We start from the raw sequence: 20141 nt of genomic DNA on the forward strand, positions 1-20141 counted from the left end.
CAAAGAGGGTACCAAATTATCTAAGGATCAACGCCAACTCAGGCGACGAAACCTGATTATAAGCATATATATATATATATATATATATATATATATATATATATATATATATATATATATATATATATATATATATATATATATATATATATATATACATATATAGATCACATGGCAGGCAACCCCTTCACTTTATATACACAATATTTCGGCACATTTTCTAAGCAAACTCCTTGCGGAGCTGCTGCCTTTGCGGCATGTTTTCTTTGCCGGATTAAGCGGAAGGCTACAGAAAAAGATTTCAAGCTGCCTTTGTGTATGTCCATGTGTGTGTGCGCATGTGTGTGTAGCTTTAGCTGTTTGCTGTGTGTTTCCACTATTAGAAATTAGTACCATTTTTTTTTGCACATCTCTAAGCTAACTAGCAGCGATGTCGACGTTAAAGTCGACGCGAGCGCCGACGTCAACGTTGACGCGCAGCTTAGCTCTTGTCGCAACAAGCAGCTTAACATGCGCTCAATATCGCGCATGCGTCAGCGCGTACGCTTAACACAGATACAAGTACAAGAACCAGAACACAAACACGACTACGAAAAGCTTTAAGCACAGCTCAATAAGCTTCGGCTTTGCAGCTGAACTTGAAGCAATGATAGTCAAGCTCTAGTTCTAATTGTTGTTCTAGTAGCCAATGCATGAATGGCCCAAGAGCTTTTGCATACACGTAGAAGCTTGTACGAGGAAATACATATATCGTAAAGCTTTGCTCAATGATTGCAGTCTGACATTATGAGATTCAAGCCAGGCCTAAAAGCTTTGCTTTTAGCTGAAGTTGACCCATTTCGTTTCAAAAACGAATACTTTTAGTCATGGCTAAGCAAATGACTTGAATAAAATCAATGATGATATATGTAATAACGAAGTTTTTATCATAGATCGTTACATATGAAGTTAACTCTTAAAATCTTTGAGCTTCATAGCCAAACGCGAAGGCTTCTAGCCATGGCTAAATAATATAAACTCATTATGATTCACCTTAAAATGGAAGCTAATCAAAGAGCTTTAAAAACTGATCGTTAAATATGAATTGGGCTCTTAAAAGCTTTGCTGCTCGTTAAATGTAAATAATACCCTTAAAAGCCTTAATTAATAATAATAAGCCAACACTTTTAGCGATGTCTAAACAAAATCGTATAATTGATCTTAAAAAGTAGGTTTATTATAGAGCATTTATAGCTTTATCTAATTATCATATACAAATATAAAAGAGTTCTTCAAGCGAGCATTGTATTGAAATGGATTTACATAGAAAGCTTTTGAATTATATCCAGAGACAACAGGTCCTCAAAGGCAACAACTGGAATAATCACAAAGCAATCAAGCGTAGAGATAGCCTTAGCTAGTGTTATTTTGGATTAGAAGCAAAACGGCACGATCTTTGCAGTTATATTCTTTCGTTTTGATGATCTGCTACGATCATTTGATTGAACAAGCTGATCCAGTTTTTTTTTTTTTTTTTTTGCATTTGTTAGAAATGTATCTAAAGCACTAATGCTGATCTGCTTAAAGGAGTTGTCGCTGCACGTGTAGCAGGACCTACAGCGATCGCATTCTGTGATCTGTGCGATCCTCGCTGGCGCTGACGCTGTCACACGCACCATGACAGTTCCCTGGGCCTGGCCGCGAGGGGTGTTGCCTGTTGGCTAGCCTCGCCTTGGCTTGGCTTACCTTGTTGCACAGGTAGATCCTTTTGCTAGTGACCCTATTCCTATTCCTATTCCTATTCCTCTGCTCTGCTCTGATCTGATCTGGCTCAGTGTTTACTTACACCACTTGAGCTTAACGCGACGGCGCGGCCGGAAGCTGATGAGGGTCGAGAATTTGCTTGAGTTGGGTTTCTTATTTTCTACTCCTTTTTTTCTCCTTGGTTTAGGGTTTTGGGCCTGAGAGCTTTTTTCTCTGCATTTTTTTTTTCTTTTTTTTTTTTTTTTGGGTGATATGCCCAATTTATCACAGGAAATTAGCTGCTATTTAGCAGCGTTGTAGATGCTCGAAAGGAGGGCCACAGGAAGCCTAAAAGGTAGGCGGCCAAATAGCTGCCGCAGCTAAAATCCTCCTCACACTCAAGCAGCAAGCGGGTGTGCCACACACACACACACACACTAACACTCACACACATACACATAGTGCGCGGCAGAGGCAAGTTTCATGTTATTTGGCGTGATAATTTGTGCAATTGTGGATTGCCGAGCAGCAACAAGAGGAGCTGCCCCCTCCCTCTGCCCCTGCCCCTGCCTCGACCTCTTTCTAAGTCCAGGATCACTTTACTGGTTTGCTAGCTCAGCAATCGATGGACAGGGCTGGGCAGAGGGTGGGGTAAGTTTTAGGGTTTTTTTTCTTGCTTTGGGTTTAGGGTTACGGGTTAGGGGTTACAGCTGAGATAACATACGCCAAAGGAAGCGTGAGGCAAGGCGTAGTTAAAAGGATGTGGCGCCATTTTGAAAGAGTGTCATATATATGTTTGTGTATTTAGAGAGAAAGAGAGAGCCAGTGAGGGAGACAGCATGTGCATGTAATTATAATATATATTTTAATTTTATAGTATGTATTACACCATAATGTTCTTGTATATTTATATACATATACTATCAAATCAAAATTGTGTACCCTATATCAAAACATTATGGGATAACCAAAGCATTTTGTGCCCTAAATCTGATAGAAATCATCGACAAATCATAGAGAATAAATTGAATGTTAAAATTCGCAAGAGCTTCATGTAATATTTCAGACACTTTAGATAGGTATTACAATAACAGGCAAGCAGATAAAATTTAACAGACGAATAAGTTTAAGTCGTTTTAGGCAGGTCTTACTGATTCACTGTAAGCAGATTAAATTTCCTTAAATATGTATAGGCAGTGAGAGAGAGAGAGAGAGAGAGAGAGAGAGAGAGAGAGAGAGACAACGCTACAAAGGTTGACCACAAAAACTACATAGACGATGCTAAGGACTCTACGGAAAAAGCTTATACACACAACTAACTATGCATGTAAAAGGGAAACAGAGACAGAGAGAAAGAGAGAGCACACATTGATGCAGAAGAAATGATGAACGATATATAATATAATTCATAAAGTTTTGGTATTGAGGTTTATTATTATTGCGTTGATTTGGGGTTGGAGGTAAAAGGTGGGGGTTAAAGGCGGGGGCGTGGACTGGGGGTCGGGCAGTTCCTTGTTTTTCATTTTTGTTTTCTTTTGAGTATTATGATAGAATTGGTTGTGATAAATACCTTGAGGTGCCAGCACCTTCCAATTGCTGCCGATCCAATGGCGGATCGAAGATTTGCTCGCGATCCTCTTTTGATAATTCCAAATCGGCGAATTGATCCAGTTCGGAAGCCATCTTTAAAAAAAAACTGTACCTACTGCTTCTGCTGCTTGAATTTGAGTCGCTTTTGCTGCTGCGCTTGTTCTTCTTGTTGCTGTGTTTAGTTTTTCCTTGTAGCTTGCTTTGATGGGATCTGGATCGGGGGCTACTTTGCGCAGGATAATTCTTGAGAGCACGTTTATATATATATATATAATATATGAATATATATATATATATCAATATAGGATAGATAATGGCAATTGTGTTCGTTTGGTTGTTATTTGTTTTTTTTTTTTTTTTTTTTTTTTTCGTTGATCTAACAACTCTTTGGCGAAAAACAAGTCACGTTTCGCCTTTCGAAAAACACTGAGTAATTTTGGATTTAGTATAATTTGTATTTGATCTAGAGAGTTTTGAGTTCCGTTTAAAGTTTTCGCAGCTCGAATTTAGGTCGTGGAATGCTTCAAAAGGACGTTTCGCTATTTGAATTTTGGCGCTTAGGTTTTGCATTGACTCATGTCCTTGTGTCGGTTTCTGTTCTCTTTTGTTTCGTCGTTTAAAGGGTTTTTCGTTTCTGGTTTCGAGACCTAACAGAAATTTTGTTGGACTTTTCTAATTTTTCTTTTTTAACAGTTGTTTTAATTTGATAGTTATTATTGTTTCTGTTGCATTGCTTGGTTTTATTATGTCCGCGCTTGATTTGATATATTTGTATTGTTCTTTATTTTATTTCGGCTTTGATGTCTTTTTTAAAAGTGAATTTTGAAGAAAACCTTTTTGTTGTCGTCCGAAATCAAGAAAAGAAACTGTGTGATTGGCCGAATTGGGTGAAAACCTGAAACGTAGGAAGAAATTTAAAAATGAATTAAAAATGCGATTTTCTTTAAAAAATATCCCTAGCCAATCAAATAGCTAGCTAAAAGCTTTGCTCTGTTATGTTAAAAGCTCATTTGGCATACAGATTCGAGTGCGTGCATGTGTGATCAGAGCATATATGTAAAATGGCAGAAAAATTGGCTAGGCCATGCATACTCAGTCATACAATGCACGCGAATGCGATAGCAATATGAAAAGATGCAGAATAAAAAGACACAAACAAAGGTAGCTACGTGAAAGCTCAATATTGAGCCACCCCCTACGCTGGTGTGTGAGTAAGAGAGAGAGAGAGTATGCGCGCAACAGCTGTTACAACGATCAGAGACCGGCCGGCCGGTAAGCAACACGTTGCAACACATGTTGCTGGCTTACCAACCAGCGAGCGAGTGAGAGAGTGAGAAGCGACCTGCAAAGCTTTTGCCATTGCTTTTATCATTAGCCAGCAGCAGCAGCAGACGCCATTGAGTGGGCGCGCGCTGAGCGTTTGCCGCACTACCATTAAAAGAGATTTACGCGTGAAATACTAAGAGAGAAAGCTTTGCATCTGCTGTCGACGCTGTCGTTGTCGTCGCCGTCGTCGTCATGTTGACTTTGATCTTGGCCTGTGTGTGTGCGTTGGTGTCTCTTTTTTGGCAATTGTTTTTGTTGTTGGCATTTTTTTGTTTGTGTGGTGAATAAGTAGGCAAAACGCAAAAATCACGAAAGCAACACAAAAAAAAAAAAAAAAAAAAAAAAGTTATTTCACGCAAAAAAATATACATACATATATACGAAAAGACAAAATAGAACAGCCCAAAAATGGCAAAAATAATTATTATGCTATTTTGTTTGTTTGTTGTAAATAGGCTTTCGACTTATGTATTTATTTATTTATTATTAATTGCTTACTTCGCCGATTGCAATTGTAGTTGATTCTGTTGTTTTTGTTGCTGCCGCTGTTTGTTGTAATTTATTTCCTTTTCTTTTTTGCTCAGATGATGTCAGAGCGTGTTTAAAAAAACTTTTTTGTGTTTGTTATTTCTGCTTTGACTTTGTATTTTGCATTTGTTTTTTTGACTTTGCAGCGAGCGTCTTCTGAATTATACATGCGGTTTTTTTTGCTTTTGTCGTTTTGTTAAAATTATGTAAAAATTAATATAACAATATATATAAATTTTGCATGTAATTTTTTGCCACTGAATCAATACAAAAAAAAATAATAATAATAAATAAATAAAAAAAAAAAATAGCAGTTAAAACTGGAAAAGGCAAAACACAGTTTAAATTAGTTGGTTTTTCTCTTTTTCTATTTTTTTTTTTATTTTTTTTTTTTTTAGATTTGTAAAGGAAAAGGTACACTACACGCACACACAAAGCTGCGGGCGGCAAATACGCGCACGCACTCACACCTATGCAAGCACATACACACACGCACACATAAACAAACAACAAAAAATATGCCACGAAAAGCAGCAGCAGCAGCAGCAGCAGCAACGGTAACGGCAGCAACGACATCAAAAAAGCAAAAGCTGCTGCTGCCCCGCCCTCTCTGCTTGCCCACTATGCTGCGCCCAGCGACGACTATCCCCGCTGTCCCCCGCCAACACGACACTACTTTACTTTTGCTTCTTCTTCTTCTTCTGTTGTTGCTAATTATAAAACGTAACAGAAATAAGTACAAGTTTAACGGTAATCATCTTTCCTTTACTTTCTTGTCCAAGTTGTTGGCAAATTTGTAAAATAACATTGCAGCGCTCAAGCATTGGTATGTGCGTACATACGTATGTGTGTGTGCATGTGTGTGTTATTGGCTTTGAATGATTTTTGCTTTTCCACCTTTTTAATGTTCGGTTGTGTGGGACCTCGTTTGATTTGAACGTTTTGTGCGCGCTCTTTATTTTATTTCATTTCATTTTTTCTTTTATGTTCTTCTTTTTTTGCTTTTGCTTACGTTTAGGAACGAACGAACGAGTGTAGAAGCAGCAACAGCAGATCAAGATCACTTTGCGGTTTCTCGAAAATTGAAAATAAAACTATTTACGAACAAACACAACAGAGGAAAAAAAAAACAATGAACGACGGCGGCGGCAACGACGGACACGTTAATGCATATTTCAACTTTTATTTGCGTTTCGTTTTTTCTTTTTGTTTTTTATGCTTTGCCTAAATGCCGAAAATATTTTTGCCAATAATGCTTTTTGACGACCTTCTTTCTGCTGCGACGTTCCAAATACAAATGACGGAAAGGAATTGTGCTTCCAAAATGACTAAAATGACCGAACGACGACGACGTGAATGCTTCATTCTGGTGGCGGTCGACGCTGCCGTCGCTAGCGACAGAGGCAGAGGCAGCAGCAGCAACAGCAGCGGCACCACCAGCAGAAGAAGAGCACAATAACCGTGAGAGGGAATGCGATAGAGTAAAAACGGGCTCAACAACGCCAGCTAGCGCTGCCTAACAGAGCATTGAGTGCGTAACATTTATCACTTAACAGTTCCACTCAAGTATATTTCGGCCGCCAACGCTCTGCCGCTGCCTTACCCGAAATTCCTATGCTCAATTCTCACACATACAAGCACAGCTGCACAACGGCTGTGCCAGCCGCAGTGGCAGCGACAGAAGCAGCAGCAGTAGCGACAGTGAAAACGACAGCATCGACCGCGACCGCATTCAAGCGAAAGACAACACAACAACGCTCACTAGTATATGCTCTCATATGTGTGCCTGAGTATGCGTGTGAGTGTGAGTGAGTTGTGTGCTTTTGCCGAAATTTAATGAGAGTGAGTCGAAAAGAGAACGAACACTGCTCGTCGAGTAGTAATGCCAAATTTAGCAAACCGAGTGACTTTAGTTTTGGGACTAAATACCGAAATTTCAAGCTCAAAATTTTAACTCAAAATTGACACAAAGCTAAAACAATTCAGAGAACCAACATACCCAAATTAATAATTTATATAATGATGTGATTGAATTGAGTTAAATAAAATAAATAGCATTTGGCAAGAAGATTTCATTTCTGGTTGAGCTTCAGAGACACTCAAACCATGGGACTCAGACTTCGAGTCGACTAAAGACTCGAAGCTGTGACGCTGAGTCGGGACTCGGTCTCCGACTCGGAGTCGAGATACGGAGCCGATTTGCGACTCAAAAACGGGGCGCGCAGCCTGGAACTGGAAACGGGAGCTTTGGCCACGTATTGGGAATATAGCATGTGTGACTGTATGTGTGTGTGTGTGAGCAGATGCTAGGATTATGTAGCGCTACGTCGCTGTCGACGTTGGCGTTGCCAAAAAATTTAATGCGGCGACGTCGTCGTCGACGACAACGGCATCGGCATCAGCAACAGCAACAGAAACGGCGACGGCGACGATGGCGGCGCTTAAGCTCTAAAAAGAAAAAGGAAGCAGCAAAGGAAGTGAACTGTGAGCACTGTGTTTCGAGCTGTTAGCACCGAAGGCAAATTGAACCTCATATATGTATTTATGTATGTGTACATACATATGTATGTCTATACAAGCAGACGTATGTATTTTGGAATGTGCGAATAAAAAATAGAATAAGCTAAAATACATACATACATATGTCTGTTGACAACGAATGTGCTCGACCCACACATACCCATTAAGGGCGTACATTGATAGATTCAATAGATTTTCATTTCCAGTCTAATGCTCTTAGTATATAGACCCGCTCAAACTGCACAACAACAGGGTATTCAACAGCTGAAACTCGTGTGCGAATGCCAGCAAATATAATAAAACAACAAAGCTATGCAAGAGGATAGCGCTGCAGCTAAGAAGAAGAAACAACTTTCAAGATTGTATCTAAACACACACACACACAGTCATATATATATAGACAAATATATGATACATACATATGCACGTTTGTACATACAATACACACACATATTAAGTAATTGATGAGTTATTGAATTCGTTTGCCACATAGCAAAGTAAAGGAACAGGAATAAGAATGAGTATATAGTACATATACAAATACAGATATACATATGTGATAAATGTTTGTACACATAAATAATATATGAGACTATTAAAAAATTAAAAATGTTTAATACATGACTTAATATCAGAATATAATTATCTATGTAAATGTATTTAAGACTTCTAAGAAATACCATTTATAAGCCTAACAGCTGTTCCAAGTAAATAAATATGAAAAATGAGTGTGTGTGTGTGTGTGTGTGTGTGTGTTCTTTTACTAAAAATTTCTATATGCATACCGATATGTATTTAAAACGTTTAATTTTAATTTAAATTTTTTCAAATGCTTTTATGAATATTAATACTTATTTTTTTGTAACCTACGAAAATTGTATGTATGTATGTATGGAATTTTAAAATTAAATTAATATTTGAAATATTATATAAATATTATTATTTAATATATTTTTGCATATTTTAATTTACTAGTATTTTTATTAATAATTTATTGTGTGCGTGAATTTTTATGTATTGATTGAATGCATTACATTAATTAAATTAGGTTTAAGATTGGCTGCTTCTTCGTATCAAAAAATTAAATTTATATACAATTTTTTTTTTATAGCTTGCTAAAATAACAATTAAATTTAATTAATGATTTAATTGAAAAAGAAATAAATCCTTGCAATAAATTTGGTAAGGTTTTCAGGGCAATAGTTGAATAATAATTGAATGAAACTATATATGTTTGCATGCATGTATATATGTATAAATTAGTGTATGTATGTATATATTAATGTATGTATCTATTATAAATAAATCATATTTGAGAGTCGCTCAAGAAGGAGATTAAAAGAAATCGGAATGGCACTCAAACGCCCATGGAGGCGTGGCACTAAACAAAGCAGTCGGGTTAGCTCGAAATTGGAAATTATTGCTGCGACAGTAACTAAATGTGAGAATATGAGGAACACGGATAATATGATAAGAGCAAGAGGAGGACTCGGCAGATATTAACTGCAGACGAGAGGCATTGGCTCCACTTGAAAGGCACTTGCCATGGGCCACAAAGAGCACTTGTTGCACATGCAACTGCACTTGGCATCGTTGGTCTCTCTCACTTGCTGTCTCACTCGCACTCTTGGGCTGCAGCAGGGGTAGCCAAGTGACAGCAAAGCACGCGTCACAATCAAAACAAAATCAGCGAGAAGCAGGAGCAGGAGCAGCAGCAGGAGCAGGATGAGGCAGGATAAGAAGTGTAGAAGAGGAAGGCAGGGAGGGGCAGCGAGGGATGCGGGGCCTCTTCGTTCGGTTTTTTTTTTCTCTCCTTTTACTTCTTTTTGCATTGCAATTGCAGTTGTTGAAGGTGACATTAATTGACGTTTAATGAGCACAAGCGACAAACGAGGGGTGGCAAATGCATGTCAAAGAAACGAACAGAGACAGACAGACACACAGAGAAGGAGAAAGACTCTGATAAAGTGAGAGAGAGAGTGAGAGTGAGGTAGTGCGAGTGCGAGTGCGAGTGAGAGCAGGCGTGAAGCCAATTAAAGTTGAAAGCTTTTCATGCCTTTTTATTTGCCAATATTTCAAGACACAAACCAAAAAAGTGCATCCTCTCGCTCTCTATGTGTGTGTGTGTGTGCGTGTGGATGATACAAAAGGCATCATGCCCGGGGGTTAAAGGTTATATGTAGAAAAAGGGGGTTGCTGCACAATGGCCTGCATATTGAGCACACAATCCCTGCACGCTGCAGCCTCTGAGCAGGGGTTCGACGTTGGCTGCAGAGGGTGCGCCGGCCGCTTCAGTGGGCGTGCAATTTGCATTGGCTATGCAACCGGCAAAAGGGCAAAGAGTTGCATGGGGAGTGGGAGGGGCAGGGGATGTGGTGCTGAGGTTAGCAATCGGCCGTCGTCAGTCGGCGAATGATAGACGAACGCGACTCGTTTAGTGGCTTGATTTCAAGTTGCAACAGTCGCCGCAGCTGCACACATACATCTGTGTGTGAGTGTGCGCTTGTGTGGGTGCGTGTGTTTTGCGTGTGTCTGTGTGTGCTTGTGGCTGCTTGCACAACAAGTGCAACACAAAAATGGCGCGCGCAGCAACTGCAGCAGCAACCCTGCAAAGTATGCAATAAAAAGCGAATGCGTACTGTGTGCATGTGTGTGTGTGTGTGCAGAAGAGCGAGACCCAGACATAGGCCTGACAAATGGCAACGCTTATATTTTTGTATGTCAGCATGTGCGTGCTCTCTATGCACTATGGGGAAAAATCCAAATTATCGGGTATTAATTAATAACTTGAAAACTAAGCCAGATTTTTTGATCCGGTTTTTGTATTATTAATATGTATACCATCAGAAATATATTTTAGAAAAATGGGCGTGTCACCGCCCACCCAAAAAAAATTAATTAAAATTTTGTATTAAAAAATTTTTTTTTTTTAAGAATTTTGCTTGTTTATACTTTAAAATAATAATTTTAATTGAAAACAGTCGAACTTTCATAAAATCGAAATTAGTTTTCTTCAGTTTCGAGTTCCAGATCAGCCAGAAATATTGATCCGCTGAAAAAATTCGGGTTCTTCAACTGATTTTATTGTGCCTTCAACTTTACATAATACAAGACGTACAACTTCATTAGTCAACGACCTATATGCTTTCAAACTCGTTTCTAAAGATTTGCTGAAGAAATAATCTGATCAGATGTATCCATTGCTCTATCAACCATCAGCGAAATTATGGATTCTGCTATCCTTCTATGCGTGATGAAATTAGTCTGATTTATAGACCTGGTTGTGCAAATTAGACGCTGCCTTGCCAAAAATGCCTACAGGATGAACAGTATTTTCCATAATCTGCCTCAAATGAACAATTATTTTATAAACATTTGCTGTCATAGGCAGTCATTCATAGTTCTCAGCTAGTTTTTGTTCCTGCTGCATTTCTTCCATTTGGCATTTATATTTTGGCAAAAAAGCGGCTTTTGCTTTTTTAATATCATTAATAAGTTGAATCAATATTAGTCTTATTTAGTTTCGCCTTAAAAAAAATCTAAATTACTATTTCTTGGTTATAGTTGCCTTTTTCATTGAGCCAAATATCACACAGGTCAGCTCATAGTCACCTGCTAAAAATTGATTTGCGCCGGTTGTGCGCAAAAGTGCACATTGAGACAAAGGCACTAAGATTCCAATTGATTACTCTATAACATGCAATTGGAATTACACTGGTGCGCCCCTGGGGCTGTTTTATATGTCTTTGCAAAGTTTAATTTTATTTACAAGAAATGAAATTTGACAACATTTGCTAATTATACAATAAATGATTAAAATAAGTTCAAACATCAATTGGTTTTTAAGCCAACGCATAGTAGAAGCCCTAAAAATTCATATCCTTTTTAAATTTCTCAAAAATAATGTCTGGTCATTGAATAACGATGATTTGAAAATCGGCTACCACAAATTGTAAGCTGAAGGCAAATGCTTTTCGAAGATAACAGCTGACTTTAACAGCTGTTAGGCTTAACAGTGGACTGTTATTCAACATTTTGGGTACAGTACCTTAAAGTTTGGAGTTTTATTAAGATGTTAACATAAAAAAATTATAAATTTTCATACTTCGCAAAAATGACTAAATACCCGAAAAACGGCAAAATTCCCCATAGTGCTATGTGGGCATTGCAATGCGAAGTGCAAGCAGGCAAGTTTGTGTGTACGTGTGTGTGGGTGTGTGTGGGTGTGTGAAGGCGGGCAAAGCGAAGCTTCGGGCAGCAGATCAGCGCAACGATTGACGAAGAGTCAAATAATTGAGCGAATGGCAAAGCGCAGAGCTGTCATTGTGTGTGTGTGTGAGAGAGTGTAAATTCAAATGCAATCGACTATAGGCATGCATAAATACATATGTACATACATATAGATGTATACATATATATGTGTCAAGCCTAACAAAGCTTTTGCACTAAAACAGCTGTTAGCTAGAACGAGAGAGAGAGAGAGAGAGAGAGACCCACACAACAGCAGCAGGAGAGTGAAGAAGTGAGAGCTTGTGTGAGTGCGGGCGAAGTGTGAAAAGGTGAGTGAAGCAAATGACAGCGTAGGCTGAGTGTATAAGTGTGGGTATACATGTGTATGCATGCGCTTGTGCGTGCATTTCTTTGGCTGCAGCAAAATGGCGAATGCTGAAAATGTTAAGTGTGGCGCTTGAAAACATAAGCAATTGATCAAAGCAAAGCAACAAGGCATATGGAAAGAAATGGAGAAAAAAAGGGAGAAAGAGAGAGAGAGAGAGAGAGAGTAGTGATGGCGTGTGAACAGTTAACAGTTGCCATGTCCTGCAGCCTTGACACTGACAGCGAGAAGCAGCACAGATAGCTGACAAAAAAAGTAAAATAAATAAAAAATAAAAACCAGCAGACAAAGACAAAAAAAAAAAAAAAAAAAAAAAAAACAAAGCAAGAAACGTTTGCATCTATTGTGCGTAGCGTGTGAAGCAATGCCAGAGCGAAAGACCAGCAACAGGATGAAAGGGGCCAGGACGAGCGCCGGCACAAGCTGTAGAAAACAGGACATTAAACAATTATACAAGCCAGCCAAAAAAGTACAGACAGCAAACACACACACGCACACACATACACAGAGAGACGAGTAATTCAATAAGCTAAAACGGGCCAAGGGGCGGTGCGGGGGGAGCATAGCAGATAGAACTAGTCTGTACAGGATTATATAACTAGTTCACAAGTAAGCTAGACAGATATATAGAGTGAGCGAGAGAGAGATAGAGATAGAGGAGAGAGAGAGGTAAAGCGAGCGAGCGAGCAGAAGCTGTTGCTGCTGCTCGAGCTTATTAGAAGGACGCGAAAGCGAACGCGCCAGGCTCAAGGACAGCCGCCTGAAAGGAAGCGGCGCGCGCGCCCTTGCTCCTATAGAATTGCTGCTGGCTGGCGGTACAGTTACGCCGTCCAGCTGGCGGACAGCGCAAAGAAAAAGCTTTCGCTGATCCTATTAGTGGACATAGTGGAGCATGACTCTCTAAGTACGTCTGTGTCTGTGTGTGTGTCTGTGTGTGTGTGTGTGTGTGTGTCTGTGTGTGTGATTGGTCACACGGGCAGCGCGCGTTTTCCGCGTCTGTGGAATGTGCGCCCCAAGGAAATACGAATCTAATTTTGTGCAGTATCCCATCCTCTCCCCCACCCCTCACTCTCACACACACTCTTCTCTCTTGCGCTCTGCGGCATTCGCTCGTGTGCGGCTATTGAACTTTTAAATTGTTTTGAAAACATTTCGCGCTGCTCTCCATGCAGAGGAAGCACATACACACACACACATCCATACCCACACAACTTGAAAATGCATTAAATTTAGACACAGCTATGCGGATTACACAAGCGAGATCCAAGCGAGATCCAAGCGAGAAATGTGTGTGGAGAGTGAAGGAACAGAGAGGCAGGGGATGGCGTGTCTTGGGGCAAACACCAGACAGCTTCAGATTCATTCATGCCACGCGCCATCGACCTACTCGGCATTTAAAATAGAAACAATTCCCGAATGCAACGCCCCAGAATAACAGCAGCAGCAACAGCAACAACAACGACAACAACAGCAGCAGCAACAGACAGCAACTCTATGCCACAGTTTATTGCTGCATCTGTTACATAAAACAAACTTCGGTCAGTGCTCAGAATGTGCGCCCAAATTGAGCTCATCAGGAGATTATTGAGCAGGAAAAGCTGAACAGAGCAACTCAATGAAGGGCTATGGATGAAGAAGGCATGTACACACGTATATATGTATGTATTTATCTGAGTAATATAGAGAGATTCTGCAATAGTTCTTAAGACTCTTATGGAACTTAACTACAAAGAAATAGTTGTGCTCGCTTTAGTTAGTCTTTACTGTATTCATGACAGCACTAGTACATTTTATATCTCCATGAAAAATAAACATATCTCTCTACCTCTCACTCTCCCTCTCTTTCTCTCTGAGTGTCTCTCTTTACTTTCATTTATATATCAGAACTTGACAATATTTTACTCTCGACTTAACACTAGATTAAAGTCTAGCTAAAGCGAAATTTTAAATAGACCACATTATCGTATTTCAATGGATATTTATATATATAATATATTTATAATCTCTTACGGGTATACGCTTAAGGGACCGTCGATCTAACCGAATCCTACTGTATATAAAGTTGTTCTAAGGAAAATAGTAGTATTGCTCTAGACAAAACAAACTAAATGAAAATATCGTAGAATCCGGTTGTAACTAGACTCAGGGGACCGGAAGACGCTATAAGTTTGTCTGGGGACCAGAATATTCGTATCAACAACCGTAGGGAGTCGTTATAGCCGGATTCTATCGTAATTAATCTTTCATGTAAGATATGTAAATATATATGTAGTTTTTGGTTCTATAAGCATCATTGAATGAGTAATGAAAACATATATCATATACATTATCTAAGCACAATGAACGATAATATATGAAGATATGCTATCAAGTTGTTTTTGGGATTATAGAAATAGTAGTAGATACACTAATACTGCTACCTAAAGTAGTAGCTATAACTACTACTATCCCATACTACCTCCCATAGTAGTAGCTTCAACTACTACTATTTCCATGAACAAGGGCATAACCTAGTTGGGATTAGTTTAATTTTATATATTTTACTCTGTAAGTAATATATCTGTGTATATGATATACTATATGAATCAACTAATATTTTTTGGAACAACTAAATCACCTTTACTTTTTTCTAAAGCCACTAAGTGCGAGTATTCACAAGTTTATAATGCAAAAAATTTTAAATTGCAATTATCCTCAAGCTGTTTTCAAAATATTGCGATTAAATTATGTTGAGCAATATCTTTATGAACACAGCGGCATATACAGGTATATGGTATAGAATATGATGGAATATGATTTATAAGGAACTGTAAAGACTTTGGTTTACCTTTGCGAATATATTGATATCTAAGAGAGTTTAAACTATTTCAAAATGTTTTTCATTTACATATACATATATCTATATTAATATATACATATGTACCTCTGCATCTATTCATTTAATTTAATGCACACTTTGCTTGAAGCTTTGATTGATATACGCTCGTTTCCTTATTAGCTCTACATATGTATATGATATGGTTATGAAATGATAATCATAATGATGTACAAACGATGTACATAACATACATATTTATATTTGGCATTGCATCTACTTACCGATTACTGTTAACTGACTGATTGAGCGACTGCTTGGCCTGCCTGATTGATGGCGATTGATGCTGATTGTTGCTGCTGCTGCCGACTGTTTGGCGTCTATTGGCTGTTCCGAAAAGAAAACAATATATAAATAAATAGATCGCTATGCGGCCAGTGACAACAAATGTTTGTTGCACAGTTTTCCAGTCTTCCAATTGCCAGTTTCCAAATTCCAATGACGTGCGTTTTGTGTGGCCTAACGGTACTGTGATATATACATATACATAGGTATAACTATATATCTGTCTGAACTGTCTGTCTAGTTTGTCTGTCTCTCTCTCTCTCTCTGTCTGTCTGTCTCTCTGTCTCTCTGTCGCCGTGTCTTTGGCAAAACTTCCTCTTCTATAACATTCGCTCGCTCGCTGCTGCTGCGACTGCTGATTTTTTTTTTTTTTTTCACTGATGCTTTGATTAGGTATTCTTTGTTGTTGTTTTTTTTTTTTCGTTTCTTGTAACTCTTCTTCTGATTTGAAATTGGGGTCCCACTTGCGATTTTGATGTTGGCTGATCAGTGTCTAATAGTCGTCTAATGGACTTGATCGAAAGGAAAGATAGATAAGATCAGGTACCTCTATCTGCATACATATACAAAACATATATTTATATGTATATGTATATATGTATTGTATTGTCTAAATGAATGGAATGAAAATGTAAAGAGATATATCAAATATATATAATTATAACTATATATAAATACATTAAAATATATACAAAGAAATATATATCAATTTCTACAAATATATATATTTATATATTTTTTAATATATCTATCTATAGGTGTATAAAATTGAATTGGATTAATGGATGGCTTTTAATTACTTTTTGGATTTTTATTTTGGAGAATTTTTGTTGTTGAGGGTGAAAAATTGAAACTGACGAGTGAAAATGAATTGATGAAATGTTCTGGGAAAACTTCAAAATTTAACAGCTCAACAAATGCTATCTAAGTTTCTCTAACAAAATAGAATCCAATCCAATCTACCTCTCCGTCCACCCACTTCCTACGCTATCATGCTACCGGGCCAGTGTTGTAAAACGGCGCGGCACCAAATCTTTAATTTGATTGATTTTATGCGAAAACAAAATAACGAAAGGAAAACAACAAGAATTTGGATATATTCGTGTTGTTGTTGTTGTTGTTGTTGTTGTATTTGTTGGTAAAGGGAAGCTTATTGATTTTTGCGTAGGTGACAAAGAAGACGGCGGACAGAATCAGCAGCGCTAGGAGCAGGAGGCAGGAGGCAACATGAGAGAGCGAGAGCGCGAGAGAATGAGAAAAAGAGCGATAGAGATAGAGAGAGAGAGAGAGTGGCTGTTTGTTAGGCTGTTAGGTGTGAGCGAGACAGCAGTCGATGCGTGCGAGTGCGTAAGACGCCGACGGCATCGGCAACGGCAGCGGCAGCGGCTGCGTCGCCGTCGCCGTCGACGTCGCTGCTAAAGAAAACTGGAAAATTCTTGCTTACAATTACAAATTATCAATTGTTTTAAATTGATTACGGTTATTCGGATTGCGTTAGCGTGCGTATTATCGCTATCGGCATTGATATCGATATCAATATCGTTATCGCTTTTGCTTCACTTTTGCACTCTTCCAACAGACAAAAAAAATGAAGAAGAACAACGACGACAACCACGGCGGCAACGGCAACGGCGACGGCGAAAAATAAATTTTGTTATGTATTTTCTTGATTATTTCTTGCTTTCTTGCTTGCTTGCTAGTTGACTATTTCGCTTTGCTTTGCTTTGCTTTCTTTCTTTATTTGTTTTCTTGGGTTTTGGCTTGGTTTCGGTTTTCGGTTTCGAGAGCTGAGAGTCGAACGAACGAACGAACGCGCGGCACGGCGACGAGTAAACTGCCAGCGACGCCAATGCGTTTCAATGAAAATGTCTGTGGAAAATCCACGCAGTCGCAGCAGCAGCAGCAGCAGCAGAAGCAGCAGCAGCGAAGGCAGCAGCAACAGCAGCAGCCGAGCAGCTGTCGCTGGCAGCGAAGTCACCGTCGCATTTTTCCTATCCACAAACAGTGAAAGTTGTGCGTGAGCTGTTCTTCTTCTTCTTCTTCTTATTCTACTACTTCTTCTGCTTGTTGTTCTTGTTGTCGTTGCGGCGGCGTCAAATCAAAATGGCCGACATGTATGTAACGGTGCCTGTGCGTGAGCGTTTTGCGTGCGTATATGCATGTATGTGTGCGTATGTGTGTGTGTGTGTGTATGCGTACGCTCAGTCGTTTCGGTGTGTGCGTGTAAGCGGGCGTCTATCCGCTCGTTTATCCGTCCGTTCGCCCATCCGTCCATCCGTTTACAAAGTCGGCTGCTCGACGGCGTCCGAGTCGAGTCGCTGAGCAGGCGTTGCTCTCGCTTGTTGTCATTGCCTTTGCCTTTGCCTCTGCCCTTGCATTTGCTGTTGTTGCTGTTATTGTTGCTATCAGCTTAGGCTACAGTGCTTAGCAGCAGTTGAGCGTCGTATGATAGGCAGATGTTGCAATTAGTTGAAGATGCCACTAAATTTTGTGTGCAAATTTTAAATGATTTTTGATGTGCGAAAATATGTGAAAATAATTTGAAATTGATTTACTATAATTTATTATTATTTTATTAAATTAGTGGCCCATTCAAAAAATAGATCATAAAATATAATTTAATTAAAAAAAAATTTTTTTTATTTAATATTTGATAATTATTATCATAATAATTAATAAATAAATATTAAAACTTACAAAAAAGAGAAAAAATTAAAAAATAAATATAAATATATATATGTATAATATATATATGTATATATTGCATTTTTTCAATTATCTATAAATATTATTATAACAATATTATATTATAATATTTTAATTTATTATTAGAATTTTTTGGAAAATTCCCATTTTTTTCGATTTGAAAAATTAAATTAAACAAAATAAATTGCATTTTAATTTATTTAAATTTGATAAAAGTATTCAATGTACATAGAATTATAGCAGCCACCGTAGCAGTTCTGTTGACCTGTGCTCCTCCATTGAAAATAAAAATAAATAATAAAAAAAAAAAAAAACATAGAGAAGAAATTAAAACACCGCCGCCAATGTTCCAAACGGATAACCGAATATTTTCCATGTGAATTGGCTTCGCATTTGTGGGCTGTGACGCCAGCGGCGCTGTTGGCGCTGACGCCGGCGTTGACATTGACGTCGCTGTCGCTGAGAGCGAGCGGGAGCGGCACACACATACATACACAGAGGGTGAGAGCGAGTTTTCTTGTCGAGGTTGTCGTGAAAATCCAAAAACGAAAAACCAGGAATAGGAGCCACAAAGAAGAAGAGAAATAAAAACACACACGGAAAATAAAAGGAAAAGCAACGCGTGGAAAACGAAAACGCCAGGATAGCCCTTGTTGGCCACAAGGGTGGCAAAGGCAGACATAGCCGCTGTCGCTGCCGCCGTTGCCGTTGCCGTCGCCGTCGGCGTCGCAGTCGCAGTCGTTGGCAATAGCAGCTCACAGACACAACGCTAGCTGCTATGGAAAATGCGGAAAATTCAGCTGCCTGCCTATGTACACGTGTCAGTGTCTCTGCGTATGAGTGTGTGTGTGTGTGTGTGAGTGAGAGCGACAGAGCGAGAGTGAGTGAGTGAGTGTATTTGGCTTCGCCTGGCAGCCACGTTTACGTTTGCTGTTGAGTTGCCGTGGCTTTATCAGAGAATCCGCTATAATTTCTTATTTTCCTTTTCTTCATTTTATGCTTGTTTTTTATTTAGCAATTGTCGAAGCACTCAAAGGAGCTTCGAGTGGATTCACCTGTGCCCACGTGGCCAAACGCCCACCGGCAACTAGTTTCGCTTTACTACAGCTGCCGCCGCTGCTGCTGCTGCTGCTGTAACTAACGGTTCTACTCTGATTTTTACTGTTCCCATGTTAACGCTGAACAGCGGCAGTCCTCATTAAGCTCATTAAAAAGCCAAATTCTTGGTGGATCTGTGGATAATCAGTAATTTGGATAACACATAGACATTCTATATACAGATTTATGCAGATGTGCAGATATACATACATACATACATATGTATATGTAAATTTGGAATCACAGAGTCTGCTCTGTAATACATTTAAGCTCTTTTAATGCGATCTAGATATATATTTTGATTCAACTTAAAAGCTGAAGCAAGTTCCATTTTCTAGCTTTATATTTAGATCAAGCGAGGCTCTCAGAGTATTGATGTAATTTGCTAAATGTCGGTTGAGCATATCTCTCGGACATCGAGTGCTAAAGAGCTACGAACTTTGTTGTTTGGATTCCCTGGTAATCTAACTAGATTTTTCATATTATTAAATTATTTTATTCTTGAACTTTAATAATTTTGTATTGTATAATATTTATATCATATTTTAAAATTTATTTTAATTTATTGTGCATAATAATTGCAGAAATTACCTACATATGAAAATGCATTTAAAGTAATATAATAACAATATTAATAATATATGAATTACATACGAGTATATTGCATTCTTTTAGAATATCTGAAATATATTCTTAGCAAAAAAGGTTTAGTTTAAAATTTAGGATGCTAGGAATCTTTAGGAATTGTGGAATTACCAGGATAGATTAAGCTAGAGAGAAAATGAGATTTTAGTTTTTATAAATACGAGTTTTTCTATAAGTATACCATATCTATATGTATGAATATATGTGTAGATATTTTTATATATATGTATA

General features: G+C 38.4%; 1 protein-coding gene and 1 long non-coding RNA gene across 3 annotated transcripts in view; one reads left to right on the forward strand and one right to left on the reverse strand.

Annotated features, from left to right (window-relative positions):
• Positions 1 to 16411, reverse strand: part of Imp (IGF-II mRNA-binding protein) — a 37303-nt gene extending 20892 nt beyond the window's left edge. Inside the window, exons 1-3 of one of the 2 annotated variants that reach the window (XM_018014361.2) lie at positions 16262 to 16411; positions 15401 to 16071; positions 3293 to 4207 (exon numbers count right to left, since the gene is read on the reverse strand). In XM_018014361.2, coding sequence (XP_017869850.1) covers positions 3293 to 3405 — 113 coding nt within the window. In that variant the 5' untranslated portion in view covers positions 3406 to 4207; positions 15401 to 16071; positions 16262 to 16411. The remainder of the gene's footprint in view (positions 1 to 3292; positions 4208 to 15400; positions 16072 to 16261) is intronic. The other variant, XM_018014363.2, reaches the window with a different exon arrangement.
• On the forward strand, positions 4325 to 6464 carry LOC149267927 (uncharacterized). The gene is made up of 2 exons (XR_016271260.1): positions 4325 to 4858; positions 5565 to 6464. It is a non-coding gene; the product is annotated as an uncharacterized LOC149267927 (long non-coding RNA).
• Positions 16412 to 20141: the final 3730 nt, after the last annotated feature.

The sequence above is a fragment of the Drosophila arizonae genome, chromosome X (genome assembly GCF_054131065.1).
Source record: "Drosophila arizonae isolate 15081-1271.41 chromosome X, UAZ_ARI_1.0, whole genome shotgun sequence".
In the NCBI taxonomy this organism is placed as follows: domain Eukaryota; kingdom Metazoa; phylum Arthropoda; class Insecta; order Diptera; family Drosophilidae; genus Drosophila; species Drosophila arizonae.